Source organism: Micrasema longulum, unplaced genomic scaffold, assembly GCF_059751315.1.
Source record: "Micrasema longulum isolate JH-2025_06_02 unplaced genomic scaffold, ASM5975131v1 h1tg000371l, whole genome shotgun sequence".
NCBI classification, from domain to species: Eukaryota; Metazoa; Arthropoda; class Insecta; order Trichoptera; family Brachycentridae; genus Micrasema; species Micrasema longulum.
The window spans coordinates 397,825-420,699 of NW_028277572.1; the positions used below are offsets into that span (position 1 = coordinate 397,825).

At 29.7% G+C, this 22,875-nt stretch overlaps 1 protein-coding gene across 1 annotated transcript; it reads left to right on the top strand.

Moving 5' to 3' along the window:
• The first annotated feature begins 4,195 nt into the window (after positions 1 to 4,195).
• Positions 4,196 to 19,306, top strand: LOC148282165 (alpha-tocopherol transfer protein-like). Its single transcript, XM_088225548.1, has 6 exons — positions 4,196 to 4,650; positions 10,873 to 11,032; positions 13,124 to 13,376; positions 17,362 to 17,472; positions 18,175 to 18,311; positions 18,844 to 19,306. Exons 1-6 carry the CDS (start codon positions 4,560 to 4,562, stop codon positions 18,959 to 18,961), a joined length of 870 nt encoding a protein of 289 aa, XP_088081674.1. The 5' UTR covers positions 4,196 to 4,559; the 3' UTR covers positions 18,962 to 19,306.
• Positions 19,307 to 22,875: the final 3,569 nt, after the last annotated feature.

The following is a 22,875-nucleotide window of genomic DNA, read 5'->3' on the forward strand; positions in this document are numbered from 1 at the left end:
GAAGTACATACACGATTTTACGTATATTTTTAATACTTACTATAGTATGCAAATATATGCATATAATAGAACAATGTTTCACTTTAAATACAAATAACAAATAAGCTGTTTTGAACCAATACAAATATGTGCACCTTTTTAGCACTATTTATGAATTTATTATTTAGTTATGTGAAAAGTAATTTTTATACGTTATTTTCCTTTACATAATCATTGTTAATTTCGTCTTAATTGACTTAATTGCTATTCTTTAATTTAAAGACTATTATTTTACTCTATTTTCTTACTTTATTATTTTTTTATTTCTTTAAACTATTTTTATCTGTTCATTATTTATTTTAATTTTATGTTTATTATTTTATACGTATACAGTATTATGTCTGCTCTCTTTTTATTTGATTATTAATTAAAACTAATGTCTGAAGACCCGATAACAAACTATTATTGAATAAATTATCGAGACAAAATATATTTTTATACTTTGTTTTCTTTATAATGTATTAATATTGTAATAATGTGTATATTTTATTAAATATAGACTCTGTGGAAAAAAAAGACTTTATGAATGAAAAATTGTACACAAAACTTCACCACAAGTCTTTTCATGATTCAGAACATATCGTGATAAAAAAATATATACAAAATCCAAAAAAAATCCTTAAAAGGCAACATTCAAAACTAGGTATAATTTAACTCAACGCCACGAACGTAATCGTATTAGTTTGAGCCAGCGGGATTTAAGAGTTAACATGATAATGTATTATTGTGCATTAATTTATCTACGAATTGTTATTTACTTTGTGTATTTTGAACGTCAAACTCATCAGAGGACAAAGGTTCCGTGAAATTGGAACATTTGTGTTTTTTTAAAAGGCAAGTAAACTTGAGGACCGATATTTTCAAAACTCGACATTTGCTTGAAACGTGATTTTTCAGGAAATGGTTTTTTGTGAATCGCGTCAAATCTCGTAAAAGATTAAAACAAAGAACTTTAAAAAATACACCTTCCAACTAAGTCTAAAGGCAATCAAATTTAAAATTATAAACAGATTATAATTTTTTTTAAATATTTCATTTCATTAGCATCCAACACTAATTATTGAAATAGGGGATCAATAAAATATCAGTTTTTAAAAAAAAACACACATTTATATACTATATACCCATATATATATACATATAGATGTAAATTCAATTGTGTAAAAAAAATATATATATATTTTTATTTATTGAAAAAAGTTCTTGACAAAATAAGGATAAAATTACAAAATGGTTGCATACATAAAAGTAAATAAAGTCTCTCTAATAGAGTGAAAAGTCGTGTTTAGAGAGGGAGTTCGTTTTACATTTTTAAAAATACATACTCGTATATATAAAGTATCAATACATATATATTTTATTTACATTTTATTTTTACTATCTAAAACAGATTCCTCAAAATTAGATATTATATTCTAAAAGATAGACAATTTTCTACTGTATGAAGTTCAGGCTAGAGGGGGTCTCATGTGTTTTTTAATTAGAATTTAAATGTTTCAATATTTGGTATTGATTTTAAGATTTCTGGAAGATAGTGAAAGTTTTTTTTTCCAACATCTAATTAATACTTTAATAAAAAAAAATAGCCGGCTTTCAACGGGTTTTTGTTGTTTTTTTTAGTCAATCGATGCGTCTCGATACTGACTTTAAATATTTAAAAAAGAAACAAATCTCAATGTGGGGTGTTTATCATGTTTTGAAAAAAAAACATCGATTGAACGTAGTTAAGCAGAAAGCAGCTGGTCCACAATTTTGATAAAATTAGATATTGGTGTTATTTGGTGCAGTAAGGTTAATCCTTTGTTCTACTAAAAACAGCCAGGACGCTTTTATACAAAAAACTGCAATAATCACATTCTGAAAATAGTGTTGATCACAAAAACACACCCACATACACCCACGACACTAGAAAAATCCTACGGTACTTAAAAAATAATTTAAACATAATTAGATTCTTGTTTGTAGTATAAAACACTAATGTATTCATTGTTTATCATTTGTCAAAGTCAAAAACATTCCAACTGTTGTGTAAATTTGATTATTCACTCTTTTCAAAAAAGTGCTATTTTCTCAGTTTCACTTTTCTATGGCTAGCTGCTTTTTGCAGAACTACGTTAAATTGTTAACTTATTACGACATTCTTCTTTACCGGCAATTATTAATGTACCAACAGTTTTGTCTTACTGATTTCTACTTTATTACATACCTTGTCTTATGGTTGAAAGTACAGTCTGAGATCAAATTATTTTAAAACTTACTTTGAGTTTTTGAGTTACATTAAGGATGTTCGTTTAATGATATAAAAATCAAAAGTAATTTAAATACTTTTTTATAAATTTTAATCATAATTCATCATAATTTATTAAAATTATTCGTAATTCCTCAAATCATCCAATTGCCCATATACATTCCGCATTCCGTTCAATGATACATTGGTTAATAAACGTTCCACTAGGTCAGGTCTGGCCAACCCGAATTGCTCTCCGGGCCGCATTGACGACCTGAAATTTTCTCAAGGGCCGCACGCCCGCACATACAGACATTTCACATAAATAATTACATTTTTTTATTACAACGAATTTCATACTTATTGATTTTTTTGTAAGTATTATAAAAAAATTGAATGCACAGGTAATCTGAAGGTACAATCAGGGTAATTGTGAAAAAAAACAATAATGCAACCAGGGCCCGAAAACAATGGGAAGTTAACATTTATTTTTGATTTCATCTACAAAGTAAAATTAAGTTTTCCGTATGAAAAGCAGAATATGTTTACATTTTTTTCTTCTCAACATGTTTATTTATAGGTTTCCGATGAAGATACCTTTAATTTTCATGCAATTATACCCATGTTCGTACACAAATAATGGTTTTTCTTTATAGACAGTCCAAGATAACTCTGTTAACTTCCTATTGTAATCGGGGCCTAGATGTGAAAAGAAAACACATTGAACGAATATAAAAATGTATTTGCATGGTAATAAACATTTTAAAGATTTTTAACAATCTAAATGATTATTTAAGACACATAATTCAAACAATATTGCAAATTTTATTTGAAATAACAATCAATTATCAATATTCACTTCTTTCAGTGCGTCCTTTGAGTTTCTTTTCGCTTACTTAATTTTTCTAAATCTTTTTCAATGGTTGAAGTTGCACACCTTAACTGTTTTTTTTCAGATTTACGCCGGTTATTTGTAGTATTTGCCCAAATTTTTATAGACAAGGACTGGATTCAATCCCCTAGGGAGCTGTTAATATTAACATACAACAGACACGATGAACATTTTACAGAAGGGAATTTAGAAGTCAAGGTATCCACAGGGTTTATGACCTATCATTGGCTGGTTTAACTGGCAACTTTATACACTGAGTAATATTCACCATTCTGCCTATATTTAAACATCTTTATCCTTCGACTCTTCCATCTGTTGACGTTTGTGAAATTAAAGAGCTGAAACCTTTATTGTTGCGGGTCAGATTCATTAGATTGAATTATTTCACCTACATACTAGGCAACGCCTGAAAATCTTTTTTAATTTTTATACTTCTTGGATCAGGCGGATTCATCAACAATGTTTTAAGTTTGTCCAAATTTTTATAGACGAGGACTGGATTCAACCCACTTAGGGAGCTGTTAATATTAACATATTACAACAATGAAAAACATTTTACAGAAGTTGTTATTTTTTTTTAATATAGGGAGAATGGTTAACGTTACACAGTATTTGAAGTGGCCATTTAAACCAACCAATGACAGGTTATAAGCCCTGCGGATGCCTTGACTTCTATATAACCGTATGTAAAATGTTCTTCATGTCTGTTGTAATATTTTGATACAGACATAACTTTTTTTCAAAAATAAAGCACTACAGTAACAATGGTATCTTTTCCGGCGTTTTATTGATATGATGAAAATAGTTTAATGCTTTTGTTGTGCACACAGCATAATATAATTCCAGTAATTTTAATTGCATTTTAGTTGTTTGCCAAATATGATGAGCAAATAAAAGCTTTATAAAATAACAATAGGTTATTTTGGTTCACGGATAATTATTGTTGCGTCAGGAATGATACTCGTTGGCGATCAACATAAATTCGTCAGAGAATGTACCAGCATAGGTACGTATTATCGTGAACGGAATAAAATATTAAAACAGGTTGTCCAGTACTGTAAAGAAACGAAGTAGACACTCTATAATAATCTAAATAGCCACTAGTCATGGATTACCTTCACTCAGAGCCGTACGCGTTTGTCAACAAAATAAGTAAATAAACAAATATTCACCACGTAAACAAGTTAAAATGAAGATCTTATAAAACTCAGTGAAAATAAGCAAGTTTATAACACGATTACATACCGACGTTTTCAGGTCGTGATCTAACGGTAATTTACAAACAACATCATGAGTGCGTTCATCTTATGCTGAGTTTGTTGTATAAAATTTCACACAGTACAAATAAATAAAGTAAAAGTTCACGGTTAGTTGGGATATTAAAAGTACGCATTTTTAAATATGCAAAAGGTAAGCGTCGAAGCGAGTGGTGAAGATGTCAAAGCCATAGAGGAATGGCTAAAGTCACAATCTCATCTTCCTGATCATATGGGTACTTATTTATTACTTTTTATTTATTTATATATTGTACAGAAAACGTATTATAATTCCACAAGTCTTGCTTAGGTACTTAATCTGAACTTACAATATTTATTTCATAACTTAATTATGCTATAGTTGTCATAACTCCATCTTTTTATAGTAACCGTTTTGAATCACGTACGTTACTATTTCAATAAACGTTTTGTCACCGACTACGTAATTATAATTTTAATTGCAAAACGCATGAAGCAAAAAACCGACGTTTGTCATTTTCATTTATTTTATTTTATATTAGAAGGTAATTTAACAAAGACACATACTAGAAAACATACGGTTTGTTGGTATTAGTCGATACAATTTCACACACATAAATATAGATCTTAAATTATAAAATTAGGCAAAATAGATGGAATTACGTTTGTTTGTTTTTTAAATATCAAAACAATATATACTGTAAAATATATATTATACTGTTATAAATATACTGTAAAATAATAGGGACGAGGTTGTCAATTTTTTTAAAGTTCGAGATTTGCGGAAATTGACTAATCTGCTTTCCTTCCATATTTTTTTTGCTTTTTATATACTCGTATCTTGATATTTTTATGTTTTTTCACGATGTATTTTTGTATAATTTAATTTAGGACTTACTGCTATTTGGAATATTATTTATTACTCTAATTTTTTACTACGGTATACAGTGAGTTGGTAGAAACCATATCTCAATAAATTATCATTTCAATTATGTTTTTATATAATTGTTTTTTATTGATTTCAATATGTATAATTAATTATGTATGAATCTAAATCTGTATAATTTGATAATATAATATTTACATCGGATTATTTTTTTTACATTGTTTTCTTTGAAATCTATTATTTATAGTTTGTTTTTCCGGATTGTTATTCTACAGCATCACATGTCACTATAATTCAATTCAATTTTTTTTTTTTTTAATTCTGAATGTGTCAAGCCATAATAGACTTGACACAGGCACAGCCTAAAAATACTTCATAAGTTAATTAATATTTAAACTAGTATAACTTTGAATTAATAAATAAAAATTGTTAATTTAGATTTATTCCTAACAGATTATTCGCAAAAGTTGGTAAAGTTGAGAAAGAGACACCAACAGATAAAAATGTGCGCAAACGCACAAAAACCCACCCGGCCTTGAATATTTATTGGGATTTTCGAAAATATCATAAATTTGGGTGGTTTTTATGTTAATAATTGATATCTTTTTCATTTTTAAAATAAAATAGCTCATTGAAAGTTTATTGATATTTAATAATTTATTTGATTTTCTCTGGAATAGAGAAGTAAATCAACATACTACACATAGCTGAAATACGAATTCCGAAGAAAACAGCACTTTGTCCCAAAACACTATAAAATAGTAGGAATTCTAATAAAGTATTAGATTACTTAGAAAGTGTAGACCAATAATATATTTTTACAAATTTTAAAAACTTATGAATCCTGACACAAGAATATGGAAAAAAAACTTTTAATTTGCTTTTCTGTAAAACTATCTTTTATGACTTAGTGCTGTCTTCCTTGGAGCAGTCGTTTTATTCCCTACACATGCGTGCCAAAGGTGTGGGGTTTGTTGCATTACTTGAAAACAAAGGCAGTTTAAATATGTCCCGATGTCTGAGAAGGTTAGATAGTATCTACCCTTCATGTAGTTTAATATTTTATAGAGAAAATTTATATCGAAAACAATGCAGCGCTATATCCGGGAATCAAAATGAAAAAGAGTTGGAAGTTGCTCTGAATTTGAATTTATGAGTTTATTTATTTATGCCGGCCTCGTGGCGTAGTGGTCAGCGCGTTTGACCTACCATTCAAGAGGTCTCGGGTTCGATTCCCAACATGGTCGATATTAAATATTTATTTGAAAGGGTGCTTTCATACTAGAATATTTCACAGTCCCTGGACTGGTACCTGAAGCGTAAAACTGATCATCTTACCTTCATGTAACAAAAATGATCGAGGTACAAGAATGATTATGTGCGGAAAGTGAATGATGATGATTTATTTTTGTAATAAAATATTCTTACAGTAATTAATCAAAAGATCAAATTACCAAAAGGTGTTGTTAACTCGTAAAAGCTGTTGTATATCGCTTTAAATGAAAGGTTTTAATGTAACTCGGTGGGTTTATGAAAATAATAGACAACGTTATAAATATAAATATTAATCGGGTTGTGGTCCTGTGGCTAGTGTCTCGGACTCACGGACCAAAGGTCTGTGGTTCGAATCCCACTCTACCCCAACTTGATTCCATTTTCTAATAGTGAGTTATTTACAACTCGTTGAAAATGGCCCTCAAAATCAAATATTTAGGTAAATATTTCTTTAAAAAAAAAAAAAATTTTTTTACCATTTACAAGCAAATATTCGTCAATTACGAGTTTTATTAATTTATATTCGCACACTAACATCAACATTTTTTTTTATTAAGACAAAGAGCAGCTTAGCGTATAATTTATGCGTGTTTAGAAACGTCTACATAAAGTCACATCAGCTTTTTTTAAAAACTATTTAACTATTTGAAATATTTTTGAGTCACCATCATCATCGGAATCATCATTTTCGCTTTGGCTGGCAGACCTTACAGATGAAAGGATTATTATATCCAAAGCGTCATTTGGGAGTCTAGTTGGTTTTTTTTGTCAATTTTCTCTTTCGTATTTCTCACTAATGGATCCGACGAGAGTAAAAAAAAAAAAAACTATCCCTTTTATTCGGCTAGATTGCCTCGAGTGGTACTTCCTAAATTAAAAAAAAATCTTTGTTACGTGCTTTCTGCGGCTTTCTAATGAATTGACATATCGGCGATTTTGATTTTTGTATTATTTCAGGTCCAAGTATCAAATATTTGTGAAGTGTGGGTGGCATGTTATACTACGGATGTTTTTTTACAAAATCCTTGGCTGTATGTAACGCACGCTTTCGGCATTTTTCCACGTGGCCGCACGATAAAACAATTAGAATCGTTTGCATTTTTCTTATTAATTATATATCTAAATTTGTTATTTCTGCAGACACCGCCGCAGGCGTTATTTCCATTATTCTAAATACCAAAGCCTTGTTTTGGTTTGTCCACAATCAAACCTAGGTTTTTCTTTATACTGATCTGGAATTTGTTTGGTTTGGAGCCTCGAGACTGCCATTTCTGAATAGCCAGTTTGTATGTCAAATGAAGAAGGCACTCAAAAAAGTGTACCCATCCGCGCAAGACCGAATATCATTTTCTAAAGTTTGAAGTAACTCTCTGTAAGTTTGATTATATTTACTTGAACCTGGTGGATCTAATAAAATATCTTGAACTAACTTAGAAGCATCTGCCTGTCCTGCAGCTGAGTCCCATTTGCGTTGCGTTAATTAACTGGAGCAGAAGTGTAGAATTCCACAGGTTACAAGTCTTTTGCCGCTTCATCCTTTCGGTACTCTTCTCAAATGGAATATTCGGGTGACCGCCATAAGCTTGCGTAACGCGAATAAAAGAAATCGATGTCTCGAGCCACGTTTTATTTATAACTAGACATTTTTATTTTATCCGCTTTATTTATGAGCTGATTCCCATCGGGATCTTTGTATACTCGAAATTAAACACAGTTAAAAACTTTGAGATTCTTTTTCTAACTCACCATCACAACCTACCTGGCATGTTGTGGTGCAAATAATAATAATAAAATATAACAATATAAATATATTTTTTAAATATTGTATTAAATACCTTGCTTCCATGTATTATTTTTTCTTATATATTATGTTAAAAGTTAATATCGTATAGGGTCTAATAAACATCTCGGCCTAAGAATAGTAAAATAACCATATTGTTTAGCAGTTTTTACCTATATGTAGGACACCATACAAGTTCTAAGGTCGAGTCGCACCAAACAAATTTTATACGCGTATAATGGCCACCACTATGTGCGTTTTCCAATTGAATTTGTCAACAGAGATGAAGACTTTGGGGGAGAGAATCTAAAAACTAGAAAGGATCTAAACATGTCTAGGCATTTTTATTTATGCAATACATTGTATATTATTAAACATGTTGCCTTTGTATTTGTCTATTCTCGACATTCGGGAAAGTGGGGTAATGGCGAATACCTAAGGGAAAAATGAAGAAAAATTAAGAATAAAACGTATAATCCAAAGAATAAAAAAATAAGAATAACCGTAATAAAACTTTGGTATTTTCTATATAAGATTGAAAAATGTGTTTAAAAAAATAAATAAAAAAACATACGAAATTGAATGAAAAACAATAAGCTTGCCGTTCGCAAACGGATTACCCGAAGCACACGGGGTAATGGCGAATATTAACGTTTTCGGCAAAAATCACACACAAACCCTTTTGAGTAGCTTTCTTCACTGCTACATTTTTCATGGGCCCATGATTGGCATATCAAGCATATTATTCAATCTTTAGAGAGAGGTTTTCATATTTTTCGGAACAAAATAAACAGAAAAATTCTTCATTTTATTTAAATGTATTTTCATCTACAAACAACTGAACTTTTTTAGAGGCATTCTAATTTTTACTCTTTTTAAAAGCCACTGGTTGCTATTTTATAGGATGGCCTTGACTTCTATCTGATTTTCTTTTTTTCCTATTTGTTTACGCTTTTTTTCTTATAGTTTGATTTTTATTGGTGAGCTTGTCGAAATTTCCGAATGCTTTTCTGTTGGTTTCATTTTTGTAGGATATCCTTGGTAACTGGGATATTTTTTATTTCTATAAAAAATAAGAAAGATTTTGGTGAAGGAAATAATTTTTTTTAATCTGTTTTATTTATGCAGTATTTCAATGACGCTATTCCAATCGTCAATTTTTTACTAATACTTGTTCCACAGCAGTTTTGAGATCCTCCAGAGAATATCTTCTTTAAGTCTACCTAATCTATTTACATGGGATCTGAAATAACAAATATTTGTCAGTTATTTATTTATACTAAAATAAAATAGGAATAAAAAATGCACTTCCCCATACCATTAAATATTCCAGAAAAAAATATTTCTAAATCAACACGGTAAACGTTGATTTTGCTTAAAACTATTTGAATCTGTAGATAAGTTATGGTTCCTTCTATGAAATTCAAGAACATTTTACTAGATTAGTAACAGAAATACCACGTTCTAAGAAGGGGATAAATATGACATCATTTTATAAAAAAATATACAACGGTTCTTACCTTGAACGGCGTACACAACTTCCCCCTACAAAATGCAGCTCAATAATGGAGAGAAAAGCGGCCTTCATATGGCGTAGTTTGTGTGAGAGCGGCGGTATCGGAACTTTCTAGAACACCATCGTTCGAAGTTACCCGCAGTTCGCCATTACTCCACTCTCCCCTATCCTTAATATTCACTGCAGAAGTTTACCGATCGCATTGTATCTCGCATTAATTTGTTCCATTTAGACAATATGACCAATTTTTATTAAAAACATTTAAATTACAAAAAAAAACTGGAATAGAGATTATGAAATACTGTAATGTTTAAAAACATCGTTTAACTATATATTTTATTTCAACCTTGTCGGGAATCAAAACTGAGACCTCGTGCACGGTAGACAAATGTACTAACCACCAGGCCACTAGGGGAACTAAAAAAACTACCTAAAAATAAATATTGAATGCAAGATTCTTCTGGTCTACATACAAAATCATATTTTTGGAAATCGAAATTCTAATTCTTGTAGTGTTTTGTTTGCTATTAGAAACTTAAATAAAAAAAATAAAATAAAAAAAACTGAAATAAAATTATGTAACACATTTTCAAAGTCATTTTTATTATTTTCCGTGTTATCCGACCTGTTCGCTTATCCGACCTTGCCGCGGCCGGCTTAGGTCGGATAATCGTGACTACTGTAATATCCTTTGGGTATGTATGAAAAATAAATGATCTTACTGTGTCGCTACTTGTCAAAATCTGTACTTGTTTATTTGTTATGTTTTTTCATATAAATAATAATTTTAGCTAAAAGTTATCCAAAAAAATAAATTATTTTTTAAAAATGTAACTTTTTTTCGATTGAAGAAAAAATACAATGCAAGAAATAAATGGTTTATATATCATGTCCTGGAGATGTAAAATACAGTGGTACGAAATAATATTATCGTTGGTTTACAATGCATTATGCAGTTATCTTTTGTACGAAGATTTGTATTTAATCAAATTATTATTAATCAATGCTTATACTTTTTTCAGATGAATTGTTGATAAGGAGATTCTTATTCTGCTGTAAACACAGCATTCAACTTACAAAGGCTACGATAGACAAGTACTACACCATGAGGTTTAATGCTCCTGAAATATTTAGCAACAGAGATCCTTTATCTGCTGAAATTCAGCAGGTGTTTACTGTCACGTAAGGATATATGTTTATATTTTACAAGAAAATCAATTCAAAAACTTTAAATACAAATTAGACATCAAACATTTCTAACTATAGTCCTTAAAATTTAGCTTGATTACAATGACAGCTGTCAAACTTATGTTAATAGTGATGGAAAATTACTGATCACTGATAATGTACTGATCAAATCGATTTTATCAGTTTTTTCATGCAAACATGAAACTTTGTTTCCGAAAATTGATATAAAAACGCAAAAACAAGCCTATTATAGTGTGTTGAATACAATTATTCACCAAAAAATAAGGCATTTATACTTTTTTCGTGAACATTATCAAACGACTTATTTTTTTATTCGATCAAATTACATTTATCAATTTGTCCCATCTTTAACGTTTTTGCAAAATGATATAACCTTGTAAGATCGTCGTTAATAATTAGGTTTATTTTTTTATTTTTTTTAGTTTCAAAGCTGATTTGATATATTTATGTTGATTAATATGTCAAGCATTGTATTAAAAATTAAATTAACTTACCAAATACAAATACGGCGGCCTCCGTGGTGTAGTGGTCAAGACGCTTGACTCACACACGGAAGGTTCCGGGTTCGATTCCCGGTGAGAACACAAAAATTAAATGTGATTTTTCTCAAGCCTGGGTGTTCTGTGATGTAATTCACCACTGTAATTGGGCTTCCTGGCCTGTTGTGGTGCAAAAAAAAATACAATACAAATGATTTTTCGTGTGTCAATATAAATCACACTTTAGACGTTACTACAAAGTTATGTCGTCAGGTTTTCTGACAACTGTCATTCTAATCATGCTATATTTTAAGGACTATAGTGACCGTGAATTAAAAAAAAAAAATGTTTTAATTTTTTTTTACCTATTTTAAATTTAATATAAATTCTAGGTATTTTAGATTTTTTCCATTTTCTAGAATTGACCTTGTTCAGACCGATGAAGAATACAGTTCTGTTCCTGAAATAGAACCAGAATCCTGGACGAGAGATATCGACTAAATGGTTACTCTCGTCCAGAGTTCTGGTTCCGTTTCACATGTAGAACTGTGTTCTTCATCCACATGAACACATATAATAATTATTACAAATATATTAAGAGTTAATCGGAGTTGTCGATGAAATACTTGTATATTAATTCATTTATTTATTGAGAATTTTATTTTATTTACAGTAATTTATTGAGTGAACTAGTGTTGAATTGAGACGAATTATATACAAATAATAAAGTAACAACAATAACATAATAAAAACAAAAACATGTGACAGATGTTACGTTATTATTTATAAATGAATTATATTATCTTAAAAGACCCTATTTATATAAAGTTGAATACTTGTGATAAAACTTGAAGTGGTTTGGCCGGATAACGGATACCGGATATCCGGCAACCCCCTGAACCGAATATCCGAATATCCGGCCCATTCTCTAAAAAAAATAAAACCCCGGTACTCGAATTTCTCTTATTGTTGAAAATAAAAGTTTTATTGTCCATAAAATAAAAAGGAGTAAAAATATTTTCACGTTGTTTTTAATGATCACTTACCGATCGCCTTGGGTAGTTGCCTTGTGCTTGATTTTTTTTAAAGAAATACATTTTCAATTTTTAAAATAAAATAAAAAAATTGTGGGTTAAATTCTTTTTCTATGGTGCATACTTAATACTGACGAACGTTGTTTATCAAAAAAGTCCATTTTTTAAATAATGGTTACTTCCTTTTTCTCAATCACGACTGATATCAATTCGATAAAAAAAAAAACATAGTTAAATGCGTATTGGGCAATTGCTGGATATTAAGTTACTATCCGGTATCCGGCCTGATATTGATCTAATGTCTTCATAGTTGCCGAATATCTGTTCCATCTCTATTAAATACTATCTAAAGTACTTTTTTTATAACATTCCATTATGCATTAAAATGAATGGCATCTCTAAATCGCGTAAACAGTTCTCTCAAATTACTGACGTCAATCGCGAAGTCCTTCATTACAATATGCGTAACAGCAGCACTTGATATACCAATAGGTTATAGTGATGTTATTATGATGACGCAATGAATTATTTGTGGTAATTATTGATTTCAGGGATTTGATACCTCTTCCGAAATTAACCGATCAAAACTACAGAGTGCTAATATACCGTTTATGTGATCACGACCCGGATAACTACTATTTCAATAACTCTGTAAAGGCATTCTTCATGATGGCTGATACAAGGATAATATCCGAAGGTTCTATAGAAGGTGAAGTTCCAATATTTGACATGGCAGGCATGTCAATACGCCATGCTTCAAAGCTCGTGTTGTCAACAATGAAAAAATATATGGCATACATACAGGTTAGATGAATTTTATTTAATATACCTATATACAGGAAACTTGTTGTAGAAAATTTATAAAGTGCCTAAAATACAAAACCAGTCTTACTGTATTAGCTCTCGCTGCCTCCACTTACCATGGAATCACATTTTTACATTACCGCAGAGTATGTGCGGACCAACTACTGCTTCACAAAATTATAACAGAGTTAGTTGACTGTGCATAATGAATTAATTTGATAACAATACATGTTCCAGCCAGGATTTGTAGACGATACTACCTGTTTTATGTACCAATAAGTAAAACATAGTATGTATGTTAAAATGCTAAAATTCGTAGAACTTTTTAAGGGTACAATACCAAATTTAAAGACAGACTACACAAATACCATTGTGTCAGATTTTAAAATGCATTATGTAACTTGACAGACATTACAATAATATATATGTACATCTCCCTTCCTCTCCTTATGCTCTCTTCATTTACAGTTGTTTTTTTTTTAATATATAAAAATCTTATTTATTTATTTTATTTGACACTTTATATATATATACAATATATGTACATATAAAGCGGGCATAATGCGTTAAGGCAATTTATTCCTACCTACCCAAACCGTTCAGTTTGAGAAAATTATAAATACATGGATCTTTATTATCAAAAATACATATACGAAAGAAACATTTTTACGTGTATAAACTATGTAGGTATTATATTTTCTTTACTAACTTTGTACAATTTGTGGAAATCTGTTATTGGTTCTGATTTTATACAATATTTTTGTTGAGACACAATTTAAATGTGATAAAATGGTAACGTAAAAATACCCAGTAATTAAAGTAAAAGAAGCTATCCTTTCTGAACTTTCTTTCAGTAACACGAAAGATGTCGACGTCCGAAGAGATACGGTTGAGTAAAGACATTGTTCTTCGTACCGGCATGGCATTATAATTCTGCAATGGTAAGCTGGTTCTGCAAGCAGGAACATAAAACAGCTTAAGCTGGCTATGTCTAACAGAGTAAACATTAAAAAAAATACTCTTCATTACACCCAAGTTGATCGTAACACCACGGATCAATCGAAAAAAATACATAAGCAAATATGCATTTCTTCTTTTCTCCAAACTACTGTAGCCAAGCATTCCCAGTATGAAGTCTGGCGGGTGCAATCATGGATAGTATCCGTACGCCCTTAAGTAAAGATACCTCGGAAATTTCTCCTGAACCTTCTCCTCTCAGAACCTCCATAATGTACCTCTGAATGTTCCCACGTTCCCAGCCGGCTATTGATTGTGCGTTACATTTTGTCTTCCAACCTTCAATACTAATATGGAGCCTTCAACATACTGTGACAAAAAACTCCCTCGTGTCACTGTATGGTAACCTTCGGTTAACCTTATGTAACCTGAGGTTAGGAAATGATCGTCGATTAATCACTGTTTATTTTAGTCTCATAAAAAAATTATGTGTGTCATACTTACTGATCTAATTAGATTACATCTCTTTCTCTGAAATTAATGTTTTATACTTGTCTCTGAGTACTTCATATTTTGTCGTTTTCGGAGATCCTGATAGACAAAATATTTCATTTTAAAGTATTAATATATTTAAAAATGTGAAATTTTTAGTTTTCTTGTGTGTCTTCGAGTTTATTTGAAGATTACCAAAAAATTGTGGTGATATTTATAGTAGTTGCCAAGATGTGTTGATGTGTGTAAGCGCAATTTGCATCACAGGAACGGGAGGACTAATGCGTTATCTCGCTCGATTAATAATGTGGATATTATTATTTTAACGTACGCGTCACGACTTGCTCGTTCGTCACCCGCGTCTGCCGCAGTCAGACCTCCCGGCGTAAACGGGAAGTCAGCTCATATCCATCTATTAATTTATATCGTTTTAGAACTAGTTATGCGCGTCCGGAATCCAGAACAGACATCTTCAACAATTCATCCGGCTGATCCACTCCACCTACTAGGCAACGACCAAAATCAATTTTTCATTTTTTATGCTTATTTTTATACTAGTAAATAATATATTAAATTTGACTTTATCCAGGGAGAAATTACGGGAGTAATTTTAGTAAAATATTTTTGAAAAACGAAAAAACTATCGGTACAGAAAATTCCGTTTTGATACTATTTCTTAAAAAAAAACAAAATCGGTTCAGTTTTGGGGTTTCGGAAATCGGGAATACGAAACTCGATTTGGTCGGCATAATCAGTCCGACGTGATGTGCAGTTGTCTTTTTCACACTCCATCGGAGAGGCATCTGGGAGAGAGAGACAGAAAAATGTTCAAAAACATATTCATCAAACTGCTCTCCCACCGCATAACCTATTAATAATAATATAATAATACGTCATTGGTTAACACCGTGTGGAGATCTTGTGCTAACTTAGCATAATTATTATTAGAATAAATTAAAAACAGATAAAGAAAAACGTGGAACTTGAGTTTTAGTTCATACATGTGTTCTAAAAATTTTGCTAGATCGGATATATCTGATCGGATCGATCCGAACTTGTTTGACTAATCAAAATGCCTGTCAACGTACCTATATATATCGCTCATTACTGTATTATGTATCTATCATGAGAATTTAAACTCTAAAAAAAACATTTAAAGTAAAAAATACATTTCAAGTGAATATTTAATACGTACCTTTTCGAGAATCATACCAGGGAGGGCCTCAATTAAAATGGAAAGATATAATAAGTCTACAAAGAAAAACCGATATGTGTGTACAAAAATGAGTATATTTGTATAAACATTTAAAATATATTTGTTGGTAACCTATTATTGAACATGTTTAGAAGAAAAAATTGTATGCACATTCTCCTTTTCAAACAGAAAACTTAATTTTACTTTGTAGATAAAATTGAAGATAAATGTTAACTTCCCATTGTAATCGGGGCCCAGGGGCCACATACGTAGTAATTAAACGTGCTAACCACTCACTACGAGGGGGATGATAAATCTAATAAAACACAACTTTGTCCGTCAATTATTTCCGTTTTCATATGAAAGTGTCAGATCTACTTAATTAATATTATCAATAATTATTTTTATCAATGCAAGCCTTGCTGTCCACTGTGAATGGTGACTCGTATTTTTCCAATATTAGCTTTCATTGGCTGACGCCGCAGCTTGTACTTCCTTGTAATGTTACTCTATTTACATTCAAATTGTGGACAATCGTTGTTAACTTTTTGGTGAAAAACTTATGCAAATTAACAAAAAAGTATCCATTACGTAAGTTGTTGAAAAAATTATGTCAATACGAGCGTACTTAAATTCTTAAACAAATATGTCATCACATTAATACAAATTTATTAAATGTAATCCATACAGAGGAGATGTACCGAATATGGCATACGTTCCTAATTTAAGGTGACGGTGTTTCTTAAAAACTATGACGGCATTTTAGGTTTTAGTGCATTTGAAATTATATCATTTCAAGTTAAAAATATACATTTAAGTATGTCACAAACATACATATTTTATCCGTGGCTCTGTTATAGGTCCTGTCGGATATACAGATCTGGTGGCTTCCAAAAAGAATTTTAATTATTTTTTATCATTTAGGCGAATTTACCAATCAATTTAATCCCTGTCAGTGAAGAATTCACTTTCGTCTTTTCTCAATCCAATGAAGTGCATATTAAATACTTCTGGATTACCTTCTTCAGCAGAAACGCTAAATCTACCAGATTACAGAGAGCTCTTTCGGTAACGAGAAAATTTTCCATGTATGTGGGCACCGCCAAAGAGACCTAAGTTCTCAGATGCGTTGTGCGCTATATGGTGGGCAAGCTGTTTATACAATCCTCACTGGTTTATAAAAAATATATAAATTTATTTTTTTTAATTAAAAAACTTAACTCAAAAGTTATTATTGCCAAAAATATATGAATAATATAATGTTAGTTAGTTTATTTACGTACATCGTAAACTGAATGTTTTTTTAATTTATTTTATATTTTAATGCATAATGATTTTCAGGAAGCACATCCGGTCAGGTTGAGACAAGTTCACATAATTAATTCCTTACCTCTCGTGGATAAACTATTTTCATTAGTAAAACCAATGATGAAAGACGAAGTTGTAAAATATGTAAGTAATAACCTGTAATTACTATAATAAATAAATACATACCTAGAATTCCATATTTCTTTATTTAAAATGTTCTCCATCTTTGTTGTAATTTGTCAATTACCTGTGACCTATGAGTAAAGAATGAACGATTTAATAAGTCAAATATAAAGTTAATATTGTTATTATCATTATCATATAATAGTCCGCTAGTTTATCATATGATAAAAAATAAAGTTTCGCCAAGTAGATTTCATAAACATGCCTGCCTATAGTTATATTATGTTTCTGATGCTCTCATTTCCTTGCTGAATCAATGTTTTTACCATACACCATTTTTCCAAAAAATTCCTGAATATACCTACCTAGATTACAAAGATACTGTAAGAAATATTATATCTATTTCATCCTTTTAAATTTTTCACACATTTAATTTTTTTTTTTTTTTTTGTTAACCTCTTATAAGTTCAATGAATTACTAATTTTCAGATATAAATAAAAACATAATTAAATAACATAAAGACAAAAAAATCCATGAGACTTGCATAATTTAAAAATAAATTGGGTGCTTTTTTTTACAGTGTATTGCATATAATATTTTGTTTTAGCAGCTAAGTGAAAAATAAGTTTTTATAGAGGTCTAATGTCTGAATCATTTTTTGTTACATTTACGTTTTTGTTACAACAATGCTTATCGACATGTGAACGATTTTTATATTTTAGATCCACTTTCACGCTCCGGGTTCAGAGTCTCTTTATAAATTTATTCCTAAAGACTTGCTTCCAGAAGAGTACGGCGGGAAAGCTGGACCAATAAGCACATTGAAAATGGAATGGATAATAAAAATGGAAAACTTAAGGTTAATATTTTTTTATCTATGGTTTACCATGCAGGCAATCTGGTTTGATTTTTAACTTTATCAACATTAAACACACAATTAGCTTTACTTCAAAAACTGTTGAAGAAAAAAGGTTAGAATTTATCCCAAAAAAAATAATTTCAGACGACAGTGGCGAAATCAACTAAAAAAAACAAAAACGTAAAAAAAGTATTTGCCTACCTGTACAATACTGTACATACATAAGCACAAGTTTTCACTCTATTAGAGAGGTAGAAACGTAATTATTAATTACGTATGGCGTACAAAACATTTATAATTTTGTACTTATTTTATCAAGAATTCAAAAATAAAAAAAAAGACATGCCAATATCGAAAGCTGTAAATAGTTGAGGTGTAAGAAATGTCATTGAACATAAATAAACTATCATATTTTATAGCGAAATGGTTTTGTTTATAACATCGACTTATTATTTTTTGTTGCATGGTGGCAATGTGGTATTGTAATTAATTTTCAACTTAAATAATTTATCTTAATTTTAATAATTTTTAGGGAATATTTTCTGGAAGAAGACAAATGGAAAGTTGATGAAAGCAAGCGGCCAAATGGAAGTAAACAATCTTCAGATCATATAAGCGAAGGATCCTTCAGAGCTTTATCCATTGATTAACTTTTTAATTATACTTATTAGATTAAAATTACTTTTACATAAATAAGTGACATTATTAGGTTAACATAAAATATAGATTTTAAATAAAATAAAAGAAATGTATTTACGTAAAGCGTAAAGTATTGAAAGCAAAGATATTATACAAGAAAAACAATTGAGGCTTTTAAACTAAAGAAGACGATTCAAAAAAATAATTAGAAAAACGACTCTCATTTATTTAAGTTATTGTAATAATAATTTGACGATGTAAAGGTGCATTGTAATATTATAAACATTTAAATATCTTTCTAGCAAAATTGATTGTGTATGAAGCATTGAAAAATAAAGTACTTAAATAAGCTTAAATTTCCTTTTATTTACCTACTTATCTCCTTTATAAATTAAATGCAATTTAAAAAGAGGATACGTTCCGTATTTTTTTTAAAATAAAAAATAAATATTTGCGTTCTTATGATTTACCTAAATATTCGATTATGGATCCATTTTTAACGAGTTGTTATTTACAACTTAATCACATCAATAACTCACTATTAGACAATGAAAATCAAGGCTAGGGTAGAGTGGGATTCAATAACACACATATGATTTGACTGTATTCAAAAGGATTCAAAATTTAAAAAACAGGCCGGGTCAGAGGATTTTTTTTCCCTAATGGGACGCATACCAGCATTCAAATTTCATTAAAATACCAGTATTCAAATGACATTAAAATGCCAGTTACATCTAAAGATTTCTGCTCCTTTTTACAAACTCCAATCATAAAAATATAAAAACAAAATATATATTATTGACAGAAATTTCAACACAGATTGGGAATCTTTTTTAAAAGGGTTTAGATTTAGATATTTATTGTAGGAAGTCTAGACATTTATGGAGTTTCTGACCTGTCATTGGCTAGTTTAAGTGATCGCTTTACATGCTACGTACCCTTCGCCATTCTGCCTATGTTTGATCCGTAACATCCGTAATGAAGAATTCCAGCCCACCCGGAATTAAATTTTAAAAATGTTTTCATGTACACGTGAATCTTGCAAAATTTTGGAGTAAGATGAAATATCTCAAAAACGCACGCAAAAATAAATAAAAAATAGGATTCATTTTAATTTTTTTTTTTTTTTTTTATTGAATATTTTTTTTTTTTACAAAATACATTTTTGAAATACAAAATAGGTAAATATACAGAACATCTTATATATAACGTTTCTACCTCTCTAATAAAGTAGATACTTGTGTTTAGAGAGGGAGTTCGTTTCACATTTTTTTTTTATAAACAAAGTAAATTAAAACAAAGTAAATTAAAATTAAAATTAAAAATAAACAAGGTAAATTAAAAATAAAAGAATAAGAGAATAAATTCGTAAATAATGACGTCACTCCTTATATCTACGTGTAGTATATCCGGTTTCCGCTTTAAAGCCCCCGCAACGTTTTGACTATATAAAAAAAGAGTATAATTTATATAATTTGACATTTCAATCAGAGATTATGTCAACTTTCTAGGTTTTTCTAAATCGAAACGTTCGTAAAAACAACCATAATATAGAAATGAGCAAATTACAATCAATTAAATGAAATAATCAAAGCAATATTCCATAGATTCTTGTCAGGTCAGTGAAAGTAAGAACGCCAACCGAGTCATGACGTCACTACTGAAAAAAGACACACTGATTACAGTCATTTGGCGCGGTATTTGATAAATGTAACTTTAAAAAATCATATCTTTGTAAATAACGCACAAAAATATAAATATATGTATATATATTTATTTATATATTTGCTTAATTAAATAGTACGCTAATAGAAAGAAAAAAAAATAGAAAACAGTGGAATTCCTCATTCTTCAACCATTCGTCTGCTATAAATTTAAATCTTCTGATAACTACTAAGCCTTTCTTATAATAAATTATGACAAAGCTTTATAAAACAATAAATAAAATATAAATACATTCGCCAGGGCAAATACTGGGTAAGGCAAGCAAAGAGTGCGACTTATCAAACCTTTTATTTTATTAAAGTTGGTAATAAAAAAACCTACCAAATGAAATCATTTAGAGAAAAGAACAAAATTAACTTCCATTTAGGAAAAAGGCAAAGTCACAAAATTCAATTTTATTTAAAGCAATTAAAAAGTATTACGAAATGGAAAAAAATATTTATGAAGAAAAAAACATATCAAAATTTAAAATAATGGTCAAGACATATGTGATAAACAACTTATAAATTAAATATATTTGCAATGTTATTATTAGAACACACATATCAATATGTATGATATGTGTGCCCTACTTTAAGATTTAAATAAAAATAAAAAAAATATAAAAAAAGAGCAACATTTTCGGCAAGAAAATCATATATTTTTAATAAGTGAACAATACTAAAAGTATAAAAAATAAACAATTCCAGAATAGCATTTTTTGCGTTCACATCGCTATGCTAGTGAGTACGCACAGCTATTTCTTCGAACAAGGTAAGATTACGCATGTAATACAACAATGATTCATGCAGAAATCACTATTAAATGCTCCAAAATCAATGTTGTCAGAGCATTCAACGTGCCACCGTGATTCACATATTTTATTTATTTTACATTATTTAATTAGAAAGCCAATAGACATTTATACATTTATAAGATACAATTATACTAAAATTACGTATCATAAAGTTCAATTAGAGGCTTCCACATTATATTGTTATTGTAAATGTTGTCACATAAAAATTATGCATAACATAAAATAACTAATCATACACAACTTATAATATTACTAAAAATGTATATTTAATTAATATTATTAAAAATAAATCTACTTTTGAATATTGTTCACACAGTTGCACATTGATATGTATATTTATTATATCAAAGGGTGTACATTTACTATGGAAAAATCTTAAATTAGATCCGATCCACTTCCGGTGGCCCAACGTATACCTCTTTGCAAAAAAGGCAACGGAGGACTTGCTGGCTCGTTTGATCATTTGAACACATTGGTTTCCCATCGATTTTTGGTTTTTCCCTGCTTTCATTGATTTTGATCTTAATTCTACTGCCCTTTCATTCTTTTTCTGTTATTCCTTTTTTGTATATTTTTATATACATCTTCCATAGAGTATGCATGCGTAGGGATACCGAGGAGGGTTGAAACAGTTTTTACATTACCTAGTAGTCTCAGCCTAAAATAGACCTACCTCAATTAACTTTATATTTTAAGGTAGCCAATTTTATTCACAATAGAATCTATATAAAATGACAGGATAAAATAATCGGGATCAATGAGGAAATCGGCTAAAACTGAAAAAACTCCCTGCGTTACAACTCTCCTAGTACCGAGGTAAGTTGAAACAGAGGTCAAGATAAGCTGTAACAGTTTGGTATTTGGGGATTATAATTATTTTTTCAAATAAAAACAAAACTACTTTAAAAAATAATACGATATATTTAGAAAAATACGCGTGAAAAAAATTTAACTGCTGTAATCAACCGTTGGTATGTTAATCACTAAAAAATAATTGGTTAGGCTTTATCGTGAACTTTTTATAAATTATATCGAAAGATTATTTCTTACATATTGATTAGGCATCCTGAAACAAGAACAATCAACAACTCTGTGTCCAAATTCACACCACAAAACATTTTAGTAATAAAATAAATAAAAGAGGAAAATTGAAACAGCTTGCTTTAAAAATCAGGCCTCGATCAGAATAATGGCTTTTAACCTCAAAACTAGAGGCGAGCTATAAAAACCAACATCACGCTTTGAAACTTGAATAGTCGGTGCATATTGGAAATAATATCACGTCAGCGTTCACGTATTACGTATAGAATAACAGGCCATCAAAATTCAAGCCAAAAATTATAAATAAATATGTGTTCTACTTGGAATAAATTAATATCAAGTAAATCGATGGCCACCTTTTTT

Bases quoted from the DNA above. Each gene is read 5' to 3' on its own strand.
- LOC148282165 (XM_088225548.1), top strand. From the start codon at position 4,560: ATGCAAAAGGTAAGCGTCGAAGCGAGTGGTGAAGATGTCAAAGCCATA. The intron at 13,377-17,361 runs GTTAGATGAATT...AATGATTTTCAG, and splicing joins AATATATGGCATACATACAG to GAAGCACATCCGGTCAGGTT. The intron at 17,473-18,174 runs GTAAGTAATAAC...TTTATATTTTAG, and splicing joins AAGACGAAGTTGTAAAATAT to ATCCACTTTCACGCTCCGGG.